The sequence below is a fragment of the Hyperolius riggenbachi genome, chromosome 10 (assembly GCF_040937935.1).
Source record: "Hyperolius riggenbachi isolate aHypRig1 chromosome 10, aHypRig1.pri, whole genome shotgun sequence".
Taxonomy (NCBI): domain Eukaryota; kingdom Metazoa; phylum Chordata; class Amphibia; order Anura; family Hyperoliidae; genus Hyperolius; species Hyperolius riggenbachi.
Genome location: NC_090655.1, coordinates 243,990,665 through 244,015,515, shown reverse-complemented (window position 1 = coordinate 244,015,515; position 24,851 = coordinate 243,990,665). Strand labels below are relative to the sequence as shown.

The following is a 24,851-nucleotide window of genomic DNA, read 5'->3' as shown; positions in this document are numbered from 1 at the left end:
CACAGGGAAGGAGGGAGGCACTAGGGGAGGGGAGTGAGTCGCCCCTTCCATCTGCAGGCTTTCTGTAGGCATGGCCTACAGTGCCTTATGGTAAATCCAGCCATGGGTTTACCCATCCTTTAAACGCAAGCTGACATCAGCTGTGAACTGACTAGCAGCCTTGCTTATATACACAACCTAAGCAAAAGTAATCAGGATGCATACCTATGAAATAGCCACCTGGAGATTTGAGCGCAGGGTAAAGCCGATATATCCGATATATAGCTCACCCTGCTCCTGCATAACTCCCAGCGGCGTTAATTACTATTCCCCCTCCAGGTTGCCGTGGAGAGTGGGGGAATGATGTAATGCGGCTTACAGCTATTGCTGACGGACTAATTACATTGTTTTAAAAGTAATTTGAGCTTGGTAATAAGTATAGCCTATGGTAGCACCAGCTGCACCCAAATCTCCTGTGCTGATCAGTATAGTCCACACGGCTGAGTGACTTAGTATATCAGCAGAGGGGGGTGGTCTCTACAAGCCTCATGCAATCAATCAGGATTGTAGGGCTAACAAACTGCTAGAAGTACACATAACGTCCTCACTGCAATGTATGCTTTTTAAAGAGGCTATATCTTTTTCCTTAGGAATATCTGCATGTGCAGTCTTCCAAAACCCCAGCAATGCCCCTGTGTGACGTTACCTAGCTCTAATTTATACGAACTGCGGGGTAGAGGAAATATTCATTTATGTCATAGAGAGACAAAACCACTAATATGTTTTATGCTAGATTTAAATACAGTGCTGCCCATAATTATTCATACCCCTGGCAAATTTTGACTTAAAGTTACTTTGATTCAATCAGCAAGTAATTTTTTGATGGGAAATGACATAGGTGTCTCCCAAAAGATAAGAAGACGATGTACAAGAGGCATTATTGTGGAAAAAAAATGTCTTAGTTTTTATTTACAGTACATTTGAGCAAAAAATGTCCAGTCCAAAATTTTTCATAACCTTCACAAACTGTCACAGTTTGTGGGAAAATCCAAAGCTCTATACCCAGAACTGAATTCCATATTTAAGGCCACATCTGGAATATGGAATTCAGTTCTGGGCACCACATTACAAAAAAGATATTGCAGTTTTAGAGCAGGTGCAGAGACGAGCAACAAAATTGATACGTGGGATGGAAGGTCTCACTTATTAAGAAAGGTTAGATAAACTGGGTTTATTTAGTCTAGAGAAAAGACGCCTTAGAGGAGATCTAATTAACATGTATAAATACATCAGAGGGCAATATAATAGCTTGGCGGATGAGCTTTTTGTCCCTAGGCCTTCTCAAAGGACTAGAGGACATGATCTGGGCATGGAGGAAAAACGTTTTAGCCACTTATTTAGGAAAGGATTCTTTACAGTAAGAGTGATTAAGATGTGGAATGCATTGCCACAGGAAGTCGTTATGGCAAACTCTATACCTGAATTTAAAGGGGGCTTAGATGCTTTCCTTGGGTTGAATGACATCCATGGCTACAATTACTAGGTAAGGCCTAATGATGTTGATCCAGGGATTTTATCTGATTGCCATCTGGAGTCGGGAAGGAATTTTTCCCTTTTGGGGCCAATTGGACCATGCCTTGTAAGGGTTTTTTCGCCTTCCTCTGGATCAACAGGGATATGTGAGGGAGCAGGCTGGTGTTGTACTTTATACTGGTTGAACTCGATAGACGTATGTCTTTTTTTCAACCAAAATAACTATGTAACTATGTAACCATGTAATTAGGCTACTTGCACACCAAGACGTTGCGTTAGGTGCCACGTTAAGGTTGCATAATGTGCACCTAACGTGACGCCTGATGCTCTTCATTGTGGACGTCAGAGTGAGCCGCGTTGTGCAGCTCACTCTGGCGTCCGTGATGCGTATTCTTGTATGCATGCGTCATTACGTGGCACCGCCGGCCAATCACCGCACAGAGCGGCCGCCCCAGGAAGTAAACACTGCACGTCACAACGTGCAGTGAACATTAATTAGCCATGTGCCTGGCCGCTCTCCGCTCCTCCCCAACATGACTGCGCATGTGCAGACAGTCTAACGCGGCTTAAGCCGCTCTAACGCCGTAGCATGCTGCACTTTCTTAAGAACATGCAGACTTACATGTAACACAACGTGGGCTGTGTGAACAGCCCACTTGTGTTACATTGCTGTGCGTTGGGGAGCGTTACAGGCTGCACTAACGTGCGCCTGTAACATCTTAGTGTGTAAGCAGCCTTACAATTAGTCAAAGCTGTTCTAAAGCATCCTAATTACCGTGAGTTATTGGTCAGCTTAATTAATTAAGCAGTTTTAATCAACTCAACAGGTGAAAATCAGTAGCTCTCTGCAGTTGGTTTGTGGAGAGTCATGGCTAAGACAAAGGAGCTCAGTGAGGACATGTGGCTGCGCGTTGTGGCTGCTCACAAGTCAGGAAAGGACTTCAAGGCCATTTCTAAATGTTTTCAAGTTTCAGTGGCTACAGTGCAAAGTATTATTAAAAATACAAGATGTTCTGCACTGTGGAAAATCTCAGAGGACGTGGTCGGAAGCCAAAAGTGACACCTGTGCTGGCTAGGAAGATAATGAGAGGTGAAAAAGAATCCAAAGATCACCACCAAGGCCATCCTGGTGAATCTGGGTTCTGCCGGTGGAAATGTCTCAAGGCAGACAATCCAACGTACACTGCTGGGTTCCACGGATGCAGAGCAAGGAGGATGCCACTTTTCCAGATAAGGCACACAAAAGCTCACTTGGCCTTTGCAAATGCTCATCTGGACAAAGAAGAAGACTTATGGTCTTCTGTGTTATAGTCAGATGAAACAAAAATTGAATTGTTTGGTCACAATGATGTTTCCTTCATTTGGTGTAAAAAAGGAGAACCCTTCAACCCAAAGAACACCATCCCCACTGTCAAACATGGTGGTGGGAACCTAATTCTTTGGGGGTGTTCTTCAGCCAATGGACCAGGGAACCTAATCACAGTAAACTTTAGGGCTGCATGATATATGATTTTAAAATCAATATCGCGATTTGCGGCAAGACGATTTCCTAATTTCATGCGTAATATTTTAAGCATGCAGGCTTTTTACACGTACTATTTTAAGCGCTCCATGCATAGAATTATTTGTGTTGGCCGCACGGCGCGCTTCCTCGATCCGGCCGGAAGGAGTCAGAGCGGTAGTGAGTAGTGTCATGCAGCCAGCACATTGCTTGTGGAGGAGAAGGATCTGCACATCAGGCACTCCTGTTCTGCACTCCTGTCTCTCGTGGTCACACAGTGTACTGTATGCTCACTGCCCAGGATCTGTTACCTCTCCACTGATCTGTCGAGCAAACAACTTGGAACACCACCACTGCCCTGTAAGTGGCCACTGCCCAGGATCTGTTATCTCTCCACTATCCGGTCTCTTATGGTCCCTCAGTGTAGTGTACACTCACTGCTCAGGATCTGTTATCTTTCCACTATCCTGTTGAGCAAACAACTTGGATCACCACTACTGCCCTGTAAGTGGCCACTGCCCAGGATCTGCTGTGGTACTCAGCTTTGCATTTATTAATAGCTGCTATTTGTTTTGATAAACTCACAATGAAGAAAAATGTATAAACATGACAGAAAATGACATCATACTATCAATTTGATAGGATGATGTCATTTTCTGTCAATGCATGTTTGTAAATGTTAGTGTACATTGGGAATTTAATGTTAAAGCTCGATTTGAAGAAAATCGTGGAAAAAAAACCGAAATCGCAATTTTTGCCATAAAAAAAAATAATAACACAAAATCACTTTGTGCAGCGACTGCATTCATGTTTTTAGAATAAAGACAATGTATTTATTATTTTACGGATCAAAAAAGTTCACTTCCTGATGTCAAGAAGTGAAAAAACGCAATCGCTCTGCAAAAGCGCTTAGAAAAGTGCTTGTACAAAAAAGCAGCATGCAGGTAATCGCCGGGAAAAGACAAGAAAAATCGCATCAAAAACTGCCTAACGCAAACGCGATCAGAACGCAGTGTGCACAAGGCCTGAGGGCCCGTTTCCACTTGCGCGGTTATCACGCTGAATCCACAGAGTTTCCCCGCAGGCAAATCGCGCGGGGAAACTCTGCCATAGGGTACAATGTCGCTGCCGGCCGGATGTCATACCCTAGCGATTCAGCCGACATTGTCATCCGTTTCGGTGAAGGAGGCTGCAAATCCCATAGTATGGCACAGCTGATGGGATTCCTCTGCATACCTGCAGACCAGAAAGTGCCGCGTGCAGCATAAGTGGAAACAGGCCCTATAGGAAATATCGTGAATAATCTCCTGTTACTCATGCTACGTCCACAGCGTGCTTTAAATGTAATGTTTTGCGTGCTATTAGCCGCACAGCGCGCACATACACATTAGCGCACACTATGCTGCAGGTAGTGTAGGTAATGTTTGGCGTGCTATTAGCCGCACAGCGCTCACATACACAAGAGCGCACACTATGCTGCAGGTAGTGTAGCATAGCGAGCACTATTACCTTAAGCCTCCTTCCAGCAAATAAGGAGCGCCCCTCTCCTCCCGCCCTTAGCACCTGTGGGTCCAATCATTATAGAGGACGTGATTACCGCACTCTGATTGGCCCAATAGGCTGCCTGTCACTTGACAAGCAGCCTACTGGGCTAATCACAGTGCGGGGATCATGTCCTCTAAAGTGATTGGACGAAGGGGCTCAGGGCGGGAGCAGAGGAATGCTCCTTATTTGCTGGAAGGAGGTTTAAGTTAATAGTGTGCGCTCCTGTGTATGCGTGTGCTAAGCGGCTAATAGCGCAGGTAGCGTGCAGAGTATTACATTTAGACTATGCTGTGGAAATAGCGCGGGTAACAGGATATTACTCGCGCTATTTCATTAAGTGAAATATACCCCTAATTAGTATTGTATTTCTGCTGTAAGGTGTAGCTGGATGCTTCTCCTTCATCCACAATCTCCCCTCTCCACAAAACAGAACAAAGTACTTCAAATCCATCAGGGTATCTGTACTGCTACTGTATGAGTACCTAGCATACCCCCTAATATGGCCACTATGCAAGCAGTGACACATAACCGCAATACAGATAAACATTTATTCTATATGTAAAGGACACCTGAAGTGAGAGGGATATGGAGGCTGCCATATTTATTTCTTTTAAACAACACCAGTTGCCTAGCAGTCCTTCTGATCCTGTGTCTCTAATACTTTTAGTGATAGACCCTGAATAAGCATGCAACAGATCATGTCCTCTGACTCAGCTGACTCAGGTTTTACTGGATTAGCCATGTGCTTGTTCCAGGGTTTTGACTACTTACACACTACTTAACCCAGAAGATCAAACGGGCCGCCAGGCAACTGGCATTATTTACATGGAAATAAATATGGCAGCCTCCATATCCCTCTCACCTAGGGTTCCCTTTAAGCAATACCAGTTGCCTGGCTGTCCTGCTGATCCTCTGCCTTTTAGCCATAGACCCTAAACAAGCATAGATCAGAGGTTTCTGACATTTTTCTAAAATCTGACAAGATTTGCCAAATAGATCAGCAGGGCTGCCAGGAAACCGGTATTGTTTGAAAGGAAATTAATATGGAAGCCTCCATATACTGTACTTCTTGCTTCAGGTTCCCTTTAATGCTTGCTGATTACTCACCTGTTCTGCACTCTGTAACAGTGTCCTCTTCTTTAGTTGTCCCTCTCATGTCATCTTCCTCCATAGACTGCTGATCACTCCTCACATACGTCTTTTCTTCGTCTTTAATTGCCCTCATCAGGTTTCCCTCCTCCATAGACTGCTGATCATTCCTCGCATATGTCTCTTCTTCCTCTTTATCCACAGCACTTACATATACCAGTTCTCCAACCTAAGTGCACAAAACGAGAGAGAGAATTTAAATGATAGCTAAATTCTAAATTTAATTCTAAAAATGACACCCAGTGTGTGTGTGGGGAGGTGCGCATAGGCTAACCGCACCTCCTGTGGCCTGGCGTCTGCCTCCGTTCACCCACTTCTACTGCCGTTGTCCAGGTCCTTGTCAGAGTGGTCGCGCCCTTTGACCCACACATACTGTGCTGTGCATGTGCATTATGTCCTCTTGGGTATCTTGTCACTGCGCTTGTCTGGAACTCAGTGTGCTGTACGCACGCACGTGTGATGACTTATTCAGATCGGTCATAAGCCGCTCAAGTGGACATACTGCACATGCACAGCGCAGCACGTTGGGTCAAAGGGTGCCGACCTCTCTGACCAGGACCTGGACAATGGCAGCAATAGCAGGTGAATGGAGGCAGATGCTGGGCCACGGGAGGAGCGGTAAGCCTATGCGCAGCTCCCACACACAGGGTGTCATTTTTAGAATTTAATTAGGACTAAGATATCCTTTAAAATGTGAATGCAGATAAAACATGTAGAGACTAGAGGGAAAGAATGTCACACAGTTTGGAGTCTCTGGGGGCACTTCGGCTGGGTTCACACTCAGGCCGGATGCACAATGGTGCGTTCACAGCATATCCTAAACAGATACGCCGTGCTCCACCACAGTATTCCATAAGTGTTCACACTACTCACCTCTGTGCCTCCAGCCCACCACCACCCTTCCACTCTGGACATTCTAGTCCTTTGCATGCTGACACCATCGCTGGGCTGAAACATAGGGATAGATCAATGGGATTCTTCCTACCTAGCAACAGGGAGAATTCTCATTGGTCAACCACTAAACCAATGAGAATCCTCCCTTGTGCTATGGAGGATTCCCTTTGTTCTTCTGAAATCCAATGATAGCCCTATAGTTCTGCCAGCATTCCAATACCAGTGCTTGTCCCTGAGCCCAGCAGCAGTCAGCCGGTGGGGAACTTGGTGGCAGAGAAGACACAGCAGACAGGTTAGTAGGTGCAGCATGGAGGCTACATAACCTAGAGGGAATGGGCAGGCTTGCACTGGTTCTGTGAGCATCTGCAGCCCCCATTCTGTTGCCAGTATAGCACATGCTCTTCTGCTCTGCTGGATCGGGGAGTTTTTAAGGTTAGTGTGAATCTAGCCTTAGCCCCATTTACCTGACAACAGTGGGGGATGGTGGGATCTTTCTGTAGACAATCAAGGGAATGAAGAGGACCTGTACATCTCTCTGGTGGGTTTCTGCTATTGAATCCATCTGTAGGAAACACACATACACAATGACTGATGAAAAATGGGTGTTATGCACTAAAGAACAGTAACAGGCTGTCTGTGCATGGCAGTTTTACCGTTACTAATGTCAGGGGAGTACCATCCATTTACTCATTAGCACCATGAGTGTTACTATAGCAACACATGGTGCTAATGGGTTAACGAACGGTGCTCCCTCTGCGTTAGTACTCTTTATCATTTCATAGCACATCAGGCCCATTGTCTTTATGTGATTATCAGGTGATGGGGGATCTAAGTGGAGCCTCCATACTGCTCTCACCTTTACAAGAAATTAAAGTCTCCTCTTACCTGGTGATGTGAGGGGCGGCTGATTCTCCACCATGGCGTCCTTGTATCCTCCTAAACACTGCCACTCCTGCATGGAGAAACAGACAGGGACATTCTGATACACATGATGATACAGTCACCACCCAGACACACCCCTTGTTGTTACTGAACAATGCCGCATAATTGTCAGCACTGCTCACCTTTCCTGTCAGCAGCTCCATCATCTTCCTGGTGACTTCCAGAATCTTCTGCTTGTTGCGACTCTCAGATATAAGGGAGTGAGGTTTGGGCACCGTGATGGTCACATAATCACCAGACTTCAATGGAGGAAAACTCTGTATCAAAAGACCCACAATAATGTCACATGATCTCCCAGAATCCTTTTCACCCCACTAGTCAGGTGTGCATATTATGAAAAGAAATAAGAGTTACTACTGTATGTCATGTGACCTCCCAGAATCGTCCTCACCTCTCCAGTCAGTAGATAGATGATCTCCAGGGTGAGATTGAATAGCCTCTCAGTCATGTGACTCTGGTCCTTGTCCATTCTCAGTGATGTGGTCAAGTGATCCATACAGGATGCTCCTGCAGTTTGATAGATAATAAGGGGAAGATAATCTAGATTGTACAGGTGTTAGTGGTGAAACCACCAATACACAACCCCCCTCCCCACAGCACTCCCCATTGCTGTCACTGGTGGATGGTCAGGCATTCAGAGTATTGCAGGTAAGAAAAAGATGTTGGTTTCTAGCTACCTGTGCACTATACTCTCCCACTATAATACCTCCCACTGTTACCATTCCTGTGATGTCACAGCAGGCCTGGTAGTGGCAGATAGATGAGGAGTTGAGGAGAGAAGAGACAGAGACTGAGGCTAATGGGAGCAGAGGACTGAAGCACACTGTGACAGGTAGCCATAAACCAATAGAATTCCTTCCTTTTACTATGGTACATGGAGGTGGGGAAGGGAGCAATACTGGAGTGTAGACATGGTTATACAGGGGAGAAATAGCATCACTGGGGTGGGGGACATGAGATACTAGAGGATAATGGCAATGCTGGGGGCACACAGAAGGGACATAGCTATACTGGGGTTAGAAATAGCAGTACTGAGGTGGGGGGACATTATATACTGGAGGATAATGGCAATTCTTGGGGACACAGAAGGGACATGGCTATACTGGGGTTAAAAATAGCATTACTGGGGTGGGGAACATCAGATACTGGAGGATAATGGCAATGCTTGGGGTACACAGAAGGGACATGGCTACCTGGGGAAGAAATAGCATTACTGGGATGGGGGACATTAGATACTGGAGGATAAAGGCAATGCTGGGGAACATGGCTATACTGGAGGGGGGGGGGGGGGGTTGCATTATTAGAGTGGATTAAGGTAAATCACTACATGCTGGAGGCTAATGGCAATGCTGGACAGGGGGTGGGGGAGTTACATGGGGGGGGGGGGGGGGGGACAACAACAACCATAAGGTGAGAACAACCATAATCCATGGCACATGTGGGAGGAGGGTGCGTTTAAAAACCTGGCAAACACAACAGTTACATAAAAGTCTCTTGTATCAAAATTACTTCAAGGGAGGATAATGACAGGATTGTGACAGATGTACTATGACGTCCTCTGTAACAAAGTATGTCCTCTGCTCTGCTCAAATATAACAAGAATCACACAATTACCTCTTGCAACAATATGTTTTCTTTACTTCCTGAGACTTCTCTTCCTGGTGTGTTACATCACTTCCTGTCTTCGGGTTACATCACTTCCTGTCTATGGGTTACATCACTTCCTCCTTTGAGATCAATTCAAGGGTGATCTAACCCATCTTGCTGCGACCTGCTGTGCTTCAAGTTTGTGTTCTGTTTCTAGTCATTGGGAATAGCATTTAGATGCGGAACGCTAATCCCTAGTGAGATCAATCTGAGAGGCTGCATTGTACACAGAGAGGCTGCGTTATACCCCAAGAGGCTGCATTATACACTGAGAGGCTGCAGTGTACACAGAGAGGCTGCATTATACACAGAGAGGCTGCATTATACAGAGAGAAGGCTGCATTGTACACAGAGAGAAGGCTGCATTGTACACAGAGAGAAGGCTGCAATGTACACAGAGAGGCTGCAATGTACACAAAGAGGCTGCACTGTACACAGAGAGGCTGCATTATACACAGAGAGAAGGCTGCATTGTACACAGAGAGAAGGCTGCATTGTACACAGAGAGAAGGCTGCATTGTACACAGAGAGAAGGCTGCATTGTACACAGAGAGAAGGCTGCATTGTACACAGAGAGAAGGCTGCATTGTACACAGAGAGAAGGCTGCATCGTACACAGAAAGGCTCCATCGTACACAGAGAGGCTCCATCGTACACAGAGAGGCTCCATCGTACACAGAGAGGCTCCATCGTACACAGAGAGGCTCCATCGTACACAGAGAGGCTCCATCGTACACAGAGAGGCTCCATCGTACACAGAGAGGCTGCATCGTACACAGAGAGGCTGCATCGTACACAGAGAGGCTGCATCGTACACAGAGAGGCTGCATCGTACACAGAGAGGCTGCATCGTACACAGAGAGGCTGCATCGTACACAGAGAGGCTGCATCGTACACAGAGAGGCTGCATCGTACACAGAGAGGCTGCATCGTACACAGAGAGGCTGCATCGTACACAGAGAGGCTGCATCGTACACTTAGAAGCTGCATTATAAAAGTGAACTGCTTTTTTTTTTCTTTCTTTTTTTGTAAGGATGCAAGTCAGCACGGTCTGAGAGGGCATGCTGGCTGGGACTCCACAGCTGCTGTTAGTGCATCCTGGCTCCAGTCCTTCACAAGGGTTAAATAGCAATGAAGTGGAGGAAGCCAAACGACAGAATGCAGCTTTTGCAGTGGAAAGTGACCTTAAGTCACAGCTTGTATGCCAGGCTATCAGCTCAGGCAGCAGCTCCCTTCATTCAGTAGTTTTCCCTGTGTGTCTTACACCAGCCATGACTTCCCTGCTCTCTATTGCACAGCTGCTGGCTGTGTCTTTCTGATGATGAGATGCATTGTGACCCGGGAGGGAGGAAGTGAGTGATGGCCTGATCACTGCCTACTCCTGTAGTGGTGCAGCCTGACAGGAGTGCAATACTCACAGACAGTGGCCAAGTTTCCTGCCAGTTATCTGCATAATTCACAAGTGTTACACAGACGTGGATGTGCAAAACATCCATACATGTAATGCAATCAAAACACACTTGTATCTGACCTCGAAGGTGGATTAGGGATGAAAAGTGGTCACAGTGTTTTTGATTGCATCAAATGAGGATCCCCAGTGCAGGGCATAGCATAGGTGAATAGGGGGCATGACCTTGGGCTGGCCCAGAGGTGATCAAAACCTGGAATCCACAGTTCCACAAAATGTTGATAAAAGGTGGAGTGTCCTGGGCGGCCAGGGTGCAATATAAGCAGAAGGAGGCAGGAAACAGCCTCTTTTCAGACATGAGCAAAGTAGTCCCACCCACCCTGCCCAGTGGCGTTCTTACCAGTGGGTGCAGGGGGGTGTGGTGCCCCGGGTGAATGACAGCCAGGTGGGTGTCGCCACGACCTCCCCATAGTTTCAGTCTTGCAGAGCAGGAGGGGAAGAGAAGTGCTAGAAGGAGGGGTGACAGAGGAGGGGGGGGGGGGGGCGCAGAAGCGGCACATGACGGCGATGCAGCATTCCAGCAGCTAATACGCGGAAGTGAAGTGAGTATTCTCCGCCCGCCCTGCCTGTTTGCTGCCCGCTGCCTCCGCTGTCATTTTGGAGGGGAAGAGAGGCGGGAGGGGGGATATATCCCCCCTCCCCACCGCTGTCACCCCTCCTTATAGCTACACTAGGGGTCCACTATACTAGCTACACTGGGGGGCCACTATACTAGCTACACTAGAGGGGGGCACTATACTAGCTACACTGGGGGCCACTTTACTAGCTACCTTGGGGCCACTATACTAGCTACACTGCGGGGGGGGGGGGGGGGGGCACTATACCACCTATACTGGGGGCAGCTATACGGGGGGCACTATACTAGCTATACGGGGGGCACTATACTAGCTACACTGGGGGCAACTTTACTAGCTACCTTGGGGCCACTATACTAGGGGCCACTATACTAGCTATACAGGAGGCAGCTATACTACTTACACTGTGGGCCACTATACTACCCATCTTGGGGGTAGCTATACTGGGGGCCACTTTACTAGCTACACTGGGGGCAGCTATACTACCTACACTGGGGGCCACTATACTAGCTATACTGGGGGCCACTATACTAGCTCCACTGGGGGCAGCTATACTACTTACACTGTGGGCCACTATACTACCTATCTTGGGGGTAGCTATACTGGGGGCCACTATACTAGCTACACTAGTATAGCTAGTTCACTACCAGTATAGCTAGCAGCACTACCGACATTGGGGGCAGCAGCTATGCTGCCTATCCTGGGGGCAGCTATATTGGGGCAACTATACTACCTTCACTGGGGGCAACTAGCTACCTATACTGGGGGCAGCTATACTACTTACACTGTGGGCCACTATGCTACCTATCTTGGGGGTAGCTACGGTATACTGGGGGCCACTATACTAGCTACACTAGTATAGCTAGTGCACTACCAGTATAGCTAGCAGCACTACCGACATTGGGGGCAGCAGCTATGCTGCCTATCCTGGAGGCAGCTATATTGGGGCAACTATACTACCTTCACTGGGGGCAACTAGCTACCTATACTGGGGGCAATTTGATTACATATACTGGGGCAACTATATTACCTATATAGGGGGCACCTATACCTGGCATTACCTGCCGTGGCGCGCTTAGCACGCCACACTCGCTCCTTTAGTTTTTTTTTGGGGGGGGGTGTCTTATAATACCCAGCACCGGGTGCCAAATGCCCAAGGTACGCCACTGACCCTCCCCTTACCGTTGCTTGTTGAGTTGTGGCAAGGAACAGATGGTTGTTGGGGCACACAACATTTTCCTAACATATATTCGTGATATCTCTCCACAGTAGAGGTGTCACGAACCCGCGAATTTTGGTTTGCAAACGCGAACTTGCGGAAAAGTTTGCGAATCGGGGAATCATCGCGAACCGCAATAGACTTCAATGAGCAGGCGAACTTTCAAAACTACAAACACTAATTCTGGCCACAAAAGTGATGGGAAAGATGTTTTAAGGGGTCTAACAGCTGGAGGGGGCATGGCGGAGTGGGATACATTCCAAAAGTCCCGGGGAAAATTATGGATTTGACGCACAGCAGGGTTATAATCCCTAAAGGGCAGAAATCACATTGCATTCCTAAATTGGAGGCCTAAAGTGCTTGAAAACATCTTGCGTGTGTATACATGGATCAGGGAGTGTAATTAGTGTACTGCTTCACACTGACAGACCAAACTCACTGTGTAACGCACCCCAAACAGCTGTTTGTGTAGTGATGCCAATGCTGGACTGGTGCACACCATGGCGAGAGTGCAGGTGATGGCAGTTTTCAAGCCCATATGGTCGGGCTGAGGGATCTCAATGACAGAACAACAGTGACTTAGTATCCAGCTGATCAAATTTGGTTGTCCACAATGAAGCAACAACCTTATTATGTTCTTGGGTCAGATGTGGCCACCAACACACTCATATTGCTGGTCATTGACTCATTGTGATACGCAAGCCCCTTCACCGCGGCAAGGTAACGATCACGAAGGGGAATTGACACATGTACATGCCTTTTGTTTAGTTGTTGCAGCTGCAGTGCAGTCAGAAAAATTAGGCAGGCATGTGCACGCACCAGAACAATTATTATAGCGGCCGCTGGTAGCAGCGGCCTTAAAAATTCAGGAATCCACCTGGAGTCCTGGACCCTGTTGGTGGTGGCGGAGAAGGCAGTCAAGCGGCCTGCAGGCAGAGATGCTGTGTGGGGACCGACTTAGTCTTGGGGCAGGCAGTCACACAGCGTGCAGGCAGAGATGCTGTGTGTGGGGACTGACTTAGGCTTCAATTCATCAAAGGGTGTTCGATAACAAAACCCCAGTCCTTAAAATACCGCATTCGGTATTTTACACTTCACTGTGCTAATTCATCAATATTTTCCCATGTGTGGTAGAGGTTCGTTAAGTTACCGAACTACTAGGCTTCAATTCATCAAAGGCTGTTCGATAACAGCAGAGTGGTGCAGAGCAGCTTGGAATGTCTCTGTGTTGTTACAAGCTGATAACAATAGAAGGCATCCAGACATCCCTTTACATGTAAACGTGTTATAGTTACTGTTACTTGTACTGCCTCTGCAGCTCTGAATCTGTCCATCAGTCTTTCTTAACATTTTATTTATTTGCCACAACATAGATGAACTTCCTGGAGACATTACAAATGCCATGCTTGGTGATTTCACCACCAGCATCTTTGCATTATCAAACAGGGCCTGAAAGGGTTACACCACCGAAGGGAATCTGGGGATATATTTTGACCCCTTCTCTCTGCTCACTGCTTGGGGGGTCTGAAAGCTTGTGTGGAGAAGCCTGTGTGACCTATCAGCGGCACTTGCAGGAGAACATGGGCTGTTTCTATTGGCTGCCTGCTCCTGCTAATCATGAAAACATTCACACAGAAGGCTTTCGAAGCCTGTAACGACAGGGGAGAGCTTGAGATAAACACCGAATGTGTTAGCGAATGTGGGAACCTTGATGAATTAACATTTGTTGAGCACATGTCGGTAATTTATCTCATTGCTGTGTCATTTCAGCTTCTCATTCGGTAACAGCTTTGATGAATTAACATTTTCTAAAGTGCTCCCTTAAGTCAGCTGTTTTTAGCATTACCGAATGCGGTAATGCTTGATGAATTGAAGCCTTAGTCTTCGGGCAGGCCTGACTGTGCTTTGCAGACCAGGCATCCGTGGTCAGATGGACCCTTGACCCAACGCTGTGTGCCAGAGATGACACCACTTGCCTCTCAACATCACGGTACAGTTTGGGTACCGCCTTTTTTGAGAAATAATTGCGGCCTGCTATCTTTCACTGCGGTGTGTGGCTTTGCTTTTGTGTGCTGCTTTTCCTCAGGTTGTCATCCCATTGCAGTTTGTGCTTTTTCATCATGTGCCTTCGTAAGGTAGTTGTCCCTAAGTAGATCTTGGTCTTTCCACGGCTCAATTTTCAGTGGCAGAGAGTACAGATGGCATTGTTCTCATCTGAGGCAGACACACAAAAAATGTACACCTCTGAGCCCTGGGATGATGGCACTTTGGTGATGGCTGCTGACGGAGTGTTAAGTGGGGTGCCAGAATCAGAGCAGGAGGAGGAAGATATGTCATGCTTCCGTTCGGAAGCTGAGGTGTTCTGTGTTAAATAGTCAACTACGTCCTGACAATATTGGGGGTTGATGGCACGTACCTTCTTCTGAACACTGTACTTTGGTTGAGGGCCGCACGAAATCACGACAGCACGTCCTCGAACAGACCTGCCAGGTGGCCTGGCTCTGCCTGTTGTTTTGTCCATATTGAAGGGGGGGGGATGAAGTGAAAGGTATGCACCGACTTGACTAATACAATGTGCAGTCACACAGATGCAGTGAAAGGTATACACTGACTACTATATAAAACAATGTGCGGTCACACAGATGCAGTGAAAATTTATGCAATGACTGCTATATAAAACAGCGTGCGGTCACACAGATGCAGTGAAATGTATGCAGTGACTACTGTATAAAACAGCGTGCAGTCACACAGATGAAGTGAAATGCATGCAGTGACTGCTATATAAAACAGCGTGTGGTCACACCGGTGCAGTCACTGGTATATAAAACAGCATGCGGTCACACAGATGCAGTGAAATGTATGCTGTGACTGCTATATAACACAGAGTGCGGTTACACAGATGCAGTGACTGGTATATAAAACAACGTGCAGTCACACAGATGTAGTGAAATGTATGCAGTGACTGCTATATAAAACAGAGTGCGGTTAAACAGATGCAGTGACTGGTATATAAAACAACGTGCAGTCACACAGATGTAGTGAAATGTATGAGTGACTGCTATATAAAACAGCGTGCAGTCACACAGATGCAGTTAAAGGTATGCAGTGACTGGTATTATAATACAATGTGCAGCAGTCACATTAGGCACTGAATGTGCTGGGCCTGGCACAGTATAGCAATTAGCAAGGGCCAGCTACGACAGACAGAGCTGTATATGCCGTGTCAGTGGGCCACACAAAAAAAAAAAACCATCACAAGAACATTAGCTCTCAAAAGAGCTGTGTTGGTGGTGCTTTTCAGCAACAAATATCAGCAAGGAGCAAGCTAACAAGAGCCTAACTAAGCTTTCCCTATCTCTGCAGCAACCTCTCTCCCTTCTCTCACTAAAACAGCACTTCAGCAGCACACAGAGTGAGAACATGGCCAACGCTGCTGCCTTGTATGGGGGGGGGGGGGGGGGGGGAGGGCTCCGGGAGGAAGTGCCTAGTGGGAAATCCAGCCCTGTTAACACTGCTACTGCCTATAGAGCTTGTCCTAGTGCCTGCAGCTCTGGCGCATTGAGTCCACCAGGAGAAAAGGGGAATATAAATGTTCTTTTTCTGTATGCACATTTAAAGGACGACTGAAGTGAGAAGAATGTGGAGGCTGCCATATTTATTTCCTCTTAAACTATTCCAGTTGTATGGCAACCCTGCTGATCTATTTAGCTACAATAGTGTTTGAATAACACCAGAAACAGGCATGTGGCCAATCATGCCAGAAACACCTGATCTGCTGCATGCTTGTTAAGGGTCTAAGGCTAAAAGTATCACAGTCAGAGGATCAGCAGGATAGCCAATCAACTGGTATTGCTTGAAAGGAAATAAATATGGCAGCCTCCATATCCCTCTTGTTACAGTTGTCCTTTGGGTTATATGAATTTGCCGACCTCCTGGTCACTGGAGAGCAGTGGGGATGATGTCAGAAGGATGTGGAAGAAGAGAGGGAGTTTCATATCCTTCAAATCAATCCTGCGTGTGGCTGAACCAGAAAGAGCCAACGTCATCTCTACTCCCTCCACACATAAGCTAAAATCAATCCAATCCCCCAAAAACCTCACCTGAAAAGTAATAGGTTCTTTCTGGGCTCAGGACACAGTCTGTTGGTAGATCCTTGATGATTAACTTTATCTCATACCGGGGTGAAATAATGACACAATAGACACAGGTTCCGTTCATATTTCACTCAGAGATTTATTCGCTGTTTACTTTCTTATATACTGATAACATGTTCACATTGCCAGGTAATCGCCCATAATTTGACATAAAACTTAAAGGGACACTTAAGTCAAACAAAAAAAAATGAGTTTTACTCACCTGGGGCTTCCAATAGCCCGCTGCAGCTGTCCAGTGCCCTCGCCGTCTCCCTCCGATCCTGCTGGCCCCGCCGGCAGCCACTTCCTGTTTCGGTGACAGGAGCTGACAGGCTAGGGACGCGAGTGATTCTTCGCGTTCCTGGCCACAATAGCGCCATCTATGCTACTATAGCATATATCATATACCATATAGCAGCATAGAGGGTGCTAATGTGTCTGGGAATGCGAAGAATCATTCGCGTCCCCAGCCTGTCAGCTCCTGTCACCGAAACAGGAAGTGGCTGCCGGCGGGGCCAGGAGGATCGGAGGGAGACGGCGAGGGCACCGGACAGCTGCAGGGGGCAATTGGAAGCCCTAGGTGAGTAAAAGTAGTTTTTTTGTTTGACTTAAGTGTCCCTTTAATACATGAACACCTGCAGATGCATTGGTTTTGCACAAGCTCAGATATCTCTCACTGGGAACATCTCAAGAACATTCCAGTTAGATAAGGATCATCATGTAGGAGCACAACATCCTTGGGCATAAAAGTTACTAGTCCAGTATCATTGCAATGTAACGTTTATTTGCTTATTACTTAGGTAAGAAACATCCGGTGATACAGGCTGGTGTTTTAATGAGCAGCATTTCCCGGCAAACTTCCACAGTTCGCCAGCTCACCTTAGCTGGCTGCGTCATCGTTGTAGCCTGCTGTCACTGTGCATAAGTGATTGGTTGTCACCCATGTCACCTAACTGTGCATTAGTGTGTTATATCAGACAGTCAATGTGTCCTTACAGTGTCACAGACTTTTGTGTCTGAGTGATTATTGTACAGTGTTAGAACAACAATACACTTTTGTCACCTAACCATATTGTGAGTTTTTTTTGGAGATAAGTGTCACAGACATTTTTGTCAATACTCCTTGGCTGGTCACTCACAAAAACAAACATGACAAAGCAAAGGCCGGCCAAAGCATGGGGGTTCTAGGGTTTGTACTGGTGAGTCATCCTGTGACATGTGTGATCTTTTGCAGAAGAAAGCCATTACTTTCCAGAATGCAGAAGAGGTGGTTCACTTCTTCTACCTGTTCTGCTGCCAACGTTTCTGCACCTTCCTCATCCTCCTCTGCTGTGGTGAACCTTTTGTTACACCATCTCCACCATCACAGCCCCTCCAACTGAATTGGAAGGCTCAGAGGAGCTATTTCGCCAGTCATTGATGAACCAGAGGGACGCACAAGTGTTCTTGCCATCAGATGAAGGAGAGGAGAAAGGCAGGCACTCACACAAGTCCCCAGGTCACCACAAGGATTAATGTACCTGCTGCTGCAGCCTACTGTGAGCTTGAGCTGTAAGCAATGATGAGGGTGATGATGATGTGATGATGGATGGCTCATGGGTGCCCACAAGAGGGAAACAGGAGGAGGAGAGTTCAGAGGGAGAAGTCTCACAGAGAGAGGAAAAGGGTAGGAGGTAGGGAGAGGTCACAGGGGACAGGAGGCAAACAGCAGGTTGCGACAACATCACCAGGGGTTAGACAGCCACCGCGCCGATCACTTTTACCGGTACTAGACCAGCTCAACAAGGCTCTTTAGTGTGGGAATATTTCTATGTGTCTGCTGCTGACAAAACGAACACTATCTGCATCCTGTGTCAAGAGAAACGTAGTCATGGGAAGACCAGCACGCATGTAGTAACTACTCTGAGAAGGCACCTTGTGTCCCATCACAAGGCCCTGTGGCATGAAGCCCTTAAGACAAGAAGCACTCAAAGCACAAGCCAGCATCCTTGTGATCCACCTTATGCCTCCTCCACTCCGCCTTCCAGCCTGCCCACATAACATTAATTGCCAAAGAGAATGTTCCATCCCTCAGATGTTCAAGTGGAAAAAAAATTAGGGTGCCAAGTAACCCTCTTCCCCAACGTCTGACTGCTGGTTTGCCAGAACTGCTAGCCCGTCAGCTTTTAGCATATCAGCTGGTTGAATTGGAGAAATTTTAAAAATTTGCAGGCATTGCTGCACCACAGTGGAAGGTAACAGGAAGGAGATATTTTTCCCAAACTGGCATCCCAGACCTGTACCAGCATGTGCTACGGCAGGTCAACCAATCTCTGGCACACAGTGTCAGGGCTAAGGTCCATCTGAACACAGACTTATGGTCTTCGAAACACGAGCAGAGAAGGTACATAACTTTCCTGGACCACTGGGAAAATAAGGTGGGGAAAGAAGGACTGCCTGGCTGCCTGTCAAATGGAGTTTGTGCCACCACTAATGTGCAGCCAGGCCAGCCACTTCTTCTCCTATTCTTCAGCCTCTGCAGTCTCTTCCTCAGTTAAGTCCTCCTCTTCCGCTGCACATTTCTCTTCCACTGTGGCCTCCAAGCTCCCCAGAGTCTGTCCCACTGTGCAGGTGCAATGGTTTCATGCTGTGTTGCGGATGTTGTGTCTGGAAGCAAAGGCCCAGGAGTGGCGGACAGCACAAAACCTCAGTATTGACAATGGTACCAATCTGTTGACTGCATTGAAAAGTGTCCGATTGATTCCTGCCATGTACGGGACACATGTTAAATCAGATTGTGCAATGTTTCACGGACATGCATTCAGGATTCCAGGACATCCTGAAGCAGGCCAGGAAAGTTCTGGACATTTCCGATGATGCTACACGGTCATGACTCACCTTACTGAGCTTCAGCAGCAGTACAAAATGCCATGAGACACCTTATAGGTGAAAGCCCCACCAGATAGAATTCAACTTTGCTCATGTTGGATCATCTGTACCAGCAGCAATGTGCTGTTAATGAGCACCTGTGTGCATTGGCTGTTAGGACAGTCTCTGAGGAGATAGGTTATTTTTACCTACCAATTTACTCAAATGTATGTAAATTTGTATGCAAATATATGCAACTTAAAATTGGACCAATCAATTTAAACCTGGGTGGGACTTGATTGGTCCATTTTCAAGCTGCATATATTTGCATACACACTTTTTACATAGATTTGCATAAACTCATAAGTATTTGCGTATCATTGATCACCCCTAGTGCTCATCTGCAATGCCTGCATTTTGAGGAGACCACTAATCTGGTCAGTCACAGTGACATCATGCCTTACATCTTTTTTCTGGAGCGTGCAGCGTGTTGTGTCCTTGGCCAGGCCATGGATGAGCTGGAGTGTGAAGAGGAAGATGAGTTTATGCTGTCTCCACTTGAAGAGGGGCCATTGTCATTGGCTGTACATGGGCAGAGGGAGGAGTCTGAAGAGTAGTCAGAGGAGGAAGATGATGGCTGTGGTGGAGAGGGAAAGCAAGAAAAGCAGGTTCCCCGGGGGCTGCTCACCTGTTAGAGGGCCCTAGTTTTGTACGTAGTTGGGGAGACTGCTGGTGTGCAAAGTGATACAAGAGGTCATATCATCTGGTGGACTAGGTAGGTTCAAACAGATAGAGGAAGAGACCTAGTTATAGTACCTAGATATTAACATGAGACAATAACACTAAACATAACAAAACATATATTCGTTGGTCCAAATTCTGAACTTTTTAGATATGTTGCTACTACTCCAAAAAAAAGAGCTATCTTCATTCTCGTAGTTTACAATATATTAGTTCCCTATCCATGACTCTGGAATGTTAAAACTATATGTACTCCCGACATTCTATTTCTGATTTTTTTGCTACATAAGTAGGTTTCTCGTGACTATGTATTTCAGCTGTACAATACAAATTTTGTCTACTGATTTCCAGTTGGAGGAGATCAGTGAGAGAGCTGTGAGAATAGTATGAGCTATTTGAAGTCTAATTTGTTTAGGGAGTTCCTCTAATCCCACCAATAGTACGGCCAATTGAGGGGCGAGTTTGAAATTATATTTAAAAAATCTTATCAAGGCCTCGACTTGTTTCCAAAAACCAAAAATGAATGGGCACTCCCAAAACATATGTAATAACGATCCTCGAGCAGAAAGACAGTGCCAACATAGAGGAGATCTACCGACCGAGAAGGATGCCGGCCTCCTTGGGGTATAATACCATCGGTATAGGAGGTTGCGGGATTGCTCCAAATGGGAATTGCATTAAGATAGTTTTAAAACCATAGTAGTTGCAGAAATAATCTGTTTGAGTGATATCTGAGTATTAAGGTCATTGGACCAGCTGAGAGCAAACCGTTTAAGAGGGGAGCATGTGGTCATGTGGAAAGTTTCATACCATGTCGATATATCTCCTCTATGCGAACCTTTGAAGTTTAATAAAGTAAGTATCTGGGCAGGCAATTGAGGAATCTGTATATTATGGGTTTTGATCAGATGGAATATTCTGTGGTAGGTGAAAAGTTGGGATTGAGGAAGCATAAATTCTGTCTGGAAATCTGCAAAGGATTTAATTGTGGGACTATAGGAAAAAAACATTATAAGTCAAAGCGGTGCCAGTAACAGTCCCCCGCCTGCAATAACAGCGCGATTTCATGCTAAAGGTGAGGTAGCGATCATGTCCGATATGAGATCCATCTTCTGCACAAAGCCTCAACAGGGTGCCTCTGGATCCATCCTCAGGTAACGCCTCAACCAGCAGGTATCCGGCTACCTTGGGTTAATGATTAGTGCTGCTCATACCAAGTAGCTACGAGTATGTAGCTACTCGGAATCTAAATTTAAATTAGCCAGCGATGACCATGGAAGATGGGGGGTTAACTTACCTGTGCCGCCTGGATCCAAAAAGCTCCACTTGCGTTCCACATCAAACTCCATGTTACTCCCACGCTTCCTCCTTCAACCCAGAAGGAAAAAGAGTGGGAGTGATGTGGAATGCAAGTGAAGTGCATCAGATCCAGGAGGCAACATGGGTAAGTTAACCCCTTCTCTTTCATGGTCAGCGCTGGCTAATTTCAATTTTATTTCCGAGTAGCTACGTAATCTAAGCTACTCGGTATGAGCAGCACTATTAATGATCACTGTAACCAGTCTGAGGACTGAGGAACCTCTGGACTTCTGGGTGTGTAGGCTTGACCTGTGGCCAGAGCTGTCGCAATTTGCCATGGAGCTGTTGGCTTGCCCCACCTCAAGTTCCCTGTCAGAAAGGACATTCAGTGCAGCAGGAGAGATCGTGACAGAAAAGCAAAGTCACCTGGCACACAGCAGTGTGGATTACTGGACATTTGTAAAAAAAAAATAATGGAGTCATGGATACTAGAGGGTTACAGCACTGATGTGTAATAAGGTCCTAATTTAATTGGATTTTACCCATTATTACCCTGGCACATTCCAGTTACTCCAGGCCTCATGTCGCCCTGGTCTCTGTGTCACACAGAGGCTGAAAGTCAAATATTTATTCAGTAGTTGATTGCCAATTTTTATGGCCTGAATGCCATACAGATGCCTGAAAGTCAAGCAGGTAACTGCTCAATTTTTCAGGCACCACCTAGTGTGGCTGCTATTTTCAATATTTCAGCGGGTAACTGCTCAATTTTTCTGACCTCACCTAGTTTCAGCAGGTAAGTGCTCAGTTTTTCAGGAATAACCTACTGTGTCTGCTATTTCTAATTCTAAAATACAGTGTCATGGACATAATTGAATACAAGGAAGACATTTCTGTAATCTGCCATGATGCAGTGTGATGCTGCCTGTATAAGCAGGATGCAAAAGTAGGAGTAGAGATAACAGACGCCTGACTCAGAAGATATGATAACCTCTCAGGTGTAAAGCCACCCTGGGATACAGGCAACCCAAGAGTAGACAGCGCCTATCTTGGTACATTGCCAGCCCACAGGAAACTGGAGAGTCCACCCTCCTAAACAGCACCTGCGGAACCCAACTTGATGACATCTGAAAAATATATAGTAATTTATTGCAAGTATCATTTCTACAGAGCAAACTCTACCATACAGACAAGAAATTAATTGATATTCTTTTATAAAATGAAAAAAATGATTCCATTGTGTACATATGAAAAGAATGTATTCACATTATTGTATACAGAGTATATACAAATAATAAGTAGTCACTGAAATGATCGTAATACCTCTAACATTCAAATCTAGTAACATTTTTAAGTGAAATATAACATAAAAGGAATTATGAACGTGTAAGCCAGCCTTATCCAATCTTACCGAGCCTAATAATCAGAGACACTCAGTTATACACTAAATAACATCATCACAGATGCATTCTCTACCTTATTCAGCTAACTTTGTATAATATTCTGTGACCTTGTGGTAGGCCAAACCTTCTGATTCACATCCTGGGAAATGCTTCTTTCTCATATATTATTCCATTGCACATATATTGGAGGAACATCATCAAATTTCCCAGATTACTTGAAGTGTAAATAAACTCAGCAGTTAAGGAATGGTACAGTATGTGTAGTGTGAGCTCTCTCATGTCTGACAAGAGCTGATTTCTGTGCAAAACATTTCCCACACTCAGCACATGAATATGGCTTCTCACCATTGTGAGTTCTCTCATGGTTGATAAGGGTTGCTTTATCTCCAAAACATTTCCCACACTCAACACATGAATACGGTTTCTCACCAGTGTGAGTTCTCTCATGTCTGACAAGGTGTGCTTTATTCCTAAAATATTTCCCACAATTAGCACATGAATATGGTTTCTCCCCAGTGTGAGTTCTCTCATGTAAGACAAGGCTTCCTTTAGCTGTAAAACAGTTCCCACACTCAGCACATGAATACGGTTTCTCACCAGTGTGAGTTCTCTCATGTTTGACAAGTTGTGATGTTTGTCTAAAACATTTCCCACACTCAGCACATAATTATGGTTTCTCACCAGTGTGAGTTCTCTCATGTAAGACAAGGTGTGCTTTATTCCTAAAACATTTCCCACACTTATCACATGAAAAAGGCTTCTCACCATTGTGAGATCTCTCATGCCTGACAAGGTTTACTTTAGCTCCAAAACATTTACCACACTCAGCACATGAATATTGCTTCTCACCAGTGTGAGTTTTCTCATGTTTCGTGAGATCTGCTTTCTGTACAAAACATTTCCCACACTCATCACATGAATTCGGTTTCTCACCAGTGTGAGATCTCTCATGTGAGACAAGTTGTGATTTTTGCCCAAAACATTTCCCACACTCAGCACATGAATAGGGCTTCTTACACATGTGAGATCTCTCATGACTGACCAGATGTGACTTCTGAATAAAACATTTCCCACAGGTGGAACAGGAATTAGACCCTCCAGCAAGAGGAGAGCTCTGCTGGGTATGAGACACCCCAGGATTAGACAGATGAGGGGAGACTGGGGGAATATATGGGGTAACCAGGGTATCTGCAGGAGACTCTTGTCCAATGCCACCATCATCCATTGTACAGTCTGTGGATACAGAGAGACGAGTCTCTGAGAGGTTCCTGATGCCGGGACTCCGCCCTGCAAATAGAGAAACATCATCACTTCCTGTTAGAGAATTCTGAGGGGAGGAACAATTACTATTAGGGATAGTCAATGGGATGCTGATAATTCCAAGTTGATGCAAAGTTTATGCAGATTGGAGATGGAGCAAATGCAGCAGCTGCATCTGATAAGAAACATACAATTTGCATTGCAGTCAGAGTTATTTGCATCTCATTGGCCATACATGGAAAAGCAGTAAGGGCTGGTGCACACCGAGCGGCTTTTTCAGCGTTTCTGCAGCCGCTTGTGGCTGCGGATCCGCTTGGTCAATGTATCTCAATGGGGTGGTGCACACCAGAGCGGAAGGCGTTTTGCAGAAACGAAAAATGCCGGGGTGAGGCATTTTTTGGATTTCGGATACGTTTCTGCCTCAATGTTAAGTATAGGAAAAACGCAAACCGCTCTGAAAAACGCCAGTTCAGAGCGGTTTTGCCGGCGTTTTTGTTACAGAAGCTGTTTAGTAACAGCTTTACTGTAACAATATATGAAATCTACTATACTGAAATCCGCAGCAGCAATCCGCAAAACGCTAGCAAAACGCCATAGAAAAATAAGAAAAAGCGTTTCAAAATCTGCTAGCATTTTGCGGATCTGCTAGCGGTTTTTGGTGTGCACCAGGCCTAAATTGTAGAGCTTGATGAGACAATGGGCTCTATTCACAATCATTT

The 24,851-nt window shown here is 46.0% G+C and overlaps 1 protein-coding gene across 1 annotated transcript in view; it reads right to left on the bottom strand.

Moving 5' to 3' along the window:
- LOC137537023 (uncharacterized) overlaps nucleotides 1-24,851 on the bottom strand; it is a 213,715-nt gene that overhangs the window by 140,546 nt on the left and 48,318 nt on the right. The window contains 6 exon segments of the mRNA XM_068259179.1: nucleotides 5,666-5,876; nucleotides 7,066-7,163; nucleotides 7,487-7,553; nucleotides 7,666-7,800; nucleotides 7,935-8,083; nucleotides 23,110-24,159. Of these exon segments, the coding sequence (XP_068115280.1) occupies nucleotides 5,666-5,876; nucleotides 7,066-7,163; nucleotides 7,487-7,553; nucleotides 7,666-7,800; nucleotides 7,935-8,083; nucleotides 23,110-24,159 (1,710 nt within the window).